This window comes from Cibotium barometz, chromosome 5 (genome assembly GCF_041138505.1).
Source record: "Cibotium barometz isolate CiBa-2024 chromosome 5, ASM4113850v1, whole genome shotgun sequence".
Taxonomy (NCBI): domain Eukaryota; kingdom Viridiplantae; phylum Streptophyta; class Polypodiopsida; order Cyatheales; family Cibotiaceae; genus Cibotium; species Cibotium barometz.
The window spans coordinates 59,296,229-59,299,929 of NC_141050.1; the positions used below are offsets into that span (position 1 = coordinate 59,296,229).

Below are 3,701 nucleotides of genomic sequence, written 5' to 3' on the forward strand. Positions count from 1 at the left end.
ACAACACATATATTATTGGAGTGTGGAAAATAATAGATATTTTTCCTTTGATATATGTATGGCATGTGGAAAATAATTCAGCCTAGGTGCAATGTCCTGCTCATCAGCGCACAGCAACGAATCAGCATCAACAGCAAGTGAATGTTAGGGTTTTCTAGAATACCAAAGCGGCTACAACGTCGTCATCTTCATTTCTAGCGTTTTGACTTTTTGCAGTGATTGACGTAACTTGCATTCCAGCAACGCAGATGTTGGGTTTTATTTATCAACTCTGTACTGTTTCTGGGCTGCATCAAAGCAGGTATGGCACCATCATTGCGCCGATGCTTTTCATGGGAGCTGCGTTACCGTCATTTTCAGTCGTAGGGTTGATGGGAGGCTTTAACAGCTACTAAAAAAATCCAAAGAAGAAGCAAGGTGTGACAGGTGAAGGGAAAACGAGGACGATGGATGAGTAAAGCTTGGACCAGTCCTACCCTGTACTGTGCTTGCTCCCATTTGGGTCTCAAGTGAATAGCTTTGCTTCCAAATGCATCAATGGCGGAGGATAATTAGTACTTTGCCGAATCGGTTTTAGTTTGCCTCACTCACATTTGTATTATTTCTGCATTCTGATTGAAGCCATAATTTTGCAGAAATAATACCTGCAGTATTATTACTGCATTCGGATTGAGGCCAATCATCGTCCTTGGATAAAGGTTAATTAGCTTGGTTATCCCAACTTAAGTGCAACATCATGCAGCTAATGTGCCTTGATTGAGTTGCCTACACTTGCATCAGGTATTGAGGCTAACTTTGTCTCAAATGCATCATCGTGGCTGGTTGCTAGATTCCGCCCTAAATTTCTCTCGAATGCATTGCCATGATGGTTGGTTGCTAAATTCCTCACTTCTTGCTCAAGGTGCCCTCCTTACCAACTTCAAAAGAGATGCATCCCAAGGGCTTTCTATGGTGCCTATCATGGCCATGGTGCCTGCTGTTTGTGATCTTGCTCATCCGCCTTACTGCAGGTATTAAACTATCCTCTTTTAAGTGCTGCTTGTAATTCCTCCTCCTTGTTCCATTTTCTCTTGGATGCAAGCGGCTTTGTATGGTCCTTTACACATTGCCCAGCTCAGGTAGCTTGTCCGTGGAAGATGGCATCCTCCTCTGCAGCACAAAAGGTGAGATCCTTGGGCGATGTGTATAAGGCCCTTACATGTAAGAGCATTATAAGGCCCTTACATGTAAGATCCTTGGGCGATGTGTATAAGGCCCTTACATGTAAGAGCATTATATATATATATATATATTTATATTTATAAGGGCCTAAGGCACTATAGTCGGGAAGAAGAAGATGATATATATGACAAATAAGAATTTTTTTTGAAAGACATTATGCTTATTAATATGAACTCATTCCCTCATTGCAAGAAACTCTTGAATTGCATTATGTGAGGTTCTTTTTCAAGTAAAAAAAAAAGTGGACTGTGTATTTGCATCTTGTTTTTGTTAGGAGAGGCATTGAGGGTGGGACCATACCCCTTCAAAAAGTATTTGGTGCATCCACATGGTGAACTTCCTTCCCAACTAGGTAAGAAAAGCGATATTCTCTTTTAAGATCATATATCTTTACTTATTTAAGTTGTGTGTGTGTGCACATGTTTATTCAATGCACTAGAGACATCAAGGGATAAATTCTGCTAACATTTGTGTGTGTGTGTGTGTGTGTGTGTGTGTGGATATGCTTATTCATAGCACTACAAACATCAAGGGATAAATCCTTCCTTGTGGATCCAATATTGAAAGATAATGATGAAGAAGAGGCAAAAGAGGGAGATGAAGAACAAGAAAAGCACCCCGCCGATGAAGAAGAGGCAAAAGATAATGATGAAGAAGAGGCAAAAGATAATGATGAAGAAGAGGCAAAAGAGGGAGATGAAGATCAAGAAAAGAACCCCGCCGATGCGCTTTTGGAAAAATTTAGGGCTGATGCTACTGAGTCCTACATCTTGGGTGGTTATTGACTAAACATGTGCAAGTGTGTGTACGTGCACGCGCATATTTGTATATGTTCTTCTTTTTTGAAGAGGAGAGAACTACGTGTTTTATAATACTGCAGCATCTATGTCTTCCTAATGTAACTTCTTGTACTACTCCAACCATGTAATGAAAGTTAGCTACTTTGGTTGAGTTTTTTTTAAAGTATGAAATGTTTCCATGCATTCACATAATTTATCTTGATTTCTCTTTAGAAATCATGTAATGATTTAGTTGGGTAGGACGAACTAGCAAGTTGGAGAGCTTAAATTTTTATTGGGTTAAAATTAAGAAGAGCAAAAAAATTAACATTCATTAGCATGCCAATAGTTTTATATCACTTGTTTTTAGCATTTGTATCAAAATAAAGTCTCTCTCTCTAGATCAAAAAAGTCGACGTTAAGCGGTCTCGTCTAGACTCGTCTCTCTCTCTCTCTCTCACACACACATGCTTGCACACCCATGTGTAATAACTCCTCTCTCACTCTCTCTCTCTCTCTCTCTCTCTCTCTCTCTCTCACTCACACACACACACACACACACACACACACACACACACTCTAGCCTTAGGTTTACGCTCTCAACAAGGGCATGCTAATAAATCTCTTAATCGCATAGCTGGGTGATGAGAATATTTGGAGCTGCGTGAACGAGTCGTCGGATTGAATTTCACCCACCAGGGTAGAGCAATGACATTTGCAAGGGGGAGGGCCCGCCCATGTGATTCAAATCTCTCAAGACAAGATAAGAACACTTGTGGTCCAAAACAGAAAGCGATCTCCTTCTTTGGCTCAATAATTTACATTACAAATTTTTATTTGAATTTATAAAACGCTAGTCTTGATAACCAACCCATAGTTTATAGCTTGGCTACAATTTACTTACATTCAACGAAAGTTAGTTTTGACCACTTACAGCTTGTACATGGTTTAAATTGTTTAAATACTCTTTCTCAACAATTTTGATGCAATTTAATACTTGTTAGTAATCTTAGGATGATATTTAATGGTTGCATTTCCAACATGCCAATGCATGTTTGTAAAATACCATGTAAACTTTCTTTTTTTCAATGCACCAACCCAAGGTAACAACTTTGAATGTGACATTGGAGCCCCAACAAATGGTTTTAAATTTAGAGTACCTTTTGGTTTGCCATGTTTACTTGGATGCATTTGGAGGGAAATTACCTTCTTTTCTTACAAGAGCTAATGCTATGTCTATAAACCTATTATCACCATGAAAACAAAGAAAGATGTTCCTTCTCAACTTCTTGATATAACTTATAGTCTCTGAAGATAATGCCATCATGTGCTTCATTGAGTATAACAATACATATAGTCACTCACTCCTACTCTCTCTCTCTCTTAATCTCTAAAGACCACCTCTTCATAGGCTTGCTTCTCTTCGTTTTGAACCACCCCTCTACTTCTCGTCCAATACTTCTCTGACACTCACAACCGCACACATTTTTTTCGCTTTGTCTCAATCCATGTCTCTCATACACACATACTCTCACCACACTCTTCACATACACATAGTCTCTATACCACTTTCTCTATAGGATCTCAATGCATTAACATGCCATCCAAAAAAGATCAACCACGCTAATACTAAGAGTTGTCTCCACCATATAACTTTGCTAGCACACCCTTGTACTATGAAAAACCATATAAATAGTTCAA

The 3,701-nt window shown here is 39.0% G+C and overlaps 1 protein-coding gene across 4 annotated transcripts; it reads left to right on the forward strand.

The window, feature by feature from the left end:
* Window positions 1–471: 471 nt before the first annotated feature.
* On the forward strand, window positions 472–2,178 carry LOC147638705 (uncharacterized). 4 transcript variants are annotated; one of them, XM_086796291.1, is made up of 6 exons: window positions 472–780; window positions 902–1,010; window positions 1,119–1,163; window positions 1,496–1,573; window positions 1,738–1,836; window positions 1,936–2,178. In XM_086796291.1, the coding sequence occupies exons 2-6, from the start codon at window positions 929–931 to the stop codon at window positions 2,004–2,006; spliced, it is 375 nt and encodes a 124-aa protein (XP_086652417.1). In that variant the 5' UTR covers window positions 472–780; window positions 902–928; the 3' UTR covers window positions 2,007–2,178. The 4 variants fall into 4 exon arrangements, with proteins under 4 accessions (XP_086652417.1, XP_086652399.1, XP_086652387.1 ...); XM_086796273.1 differs by having other exon boundaries at window positions 1,114–1,163; window positions 1,738–2,178; XM_086796261.1 differs by having other exon boundaries at window positions 474–780; window positions 1,738–2,178.
* Window positions 2,179–3,701: the final 1,523 nt, after the last annotated feature.

Bases quoted from the DNA above. Each gene is read 5' to 3' on its own strand.
- LOC147638705 (XM_086796261.1), top strand. From the start codon at position 929: ATGCATCCCAAGGGCTTTCTATGGTGCCTATCATGGCCATGGTGCCTG. The intron at 1,164-1,495 runs GTGAGATCCTTG...TGTTTTTGTTAG, and splicing joins CCTCCTCTGCAGCACAAAAG to GAGAGGCATTGAGGGTGGGA. The intron at 1,574-1,737 runs GTAAGAAAAGCG...GCTTATTCATAG, and splicing joins TGAACTTCCTTCCCAACTAG to CACTACAAACATCAAGGGAT.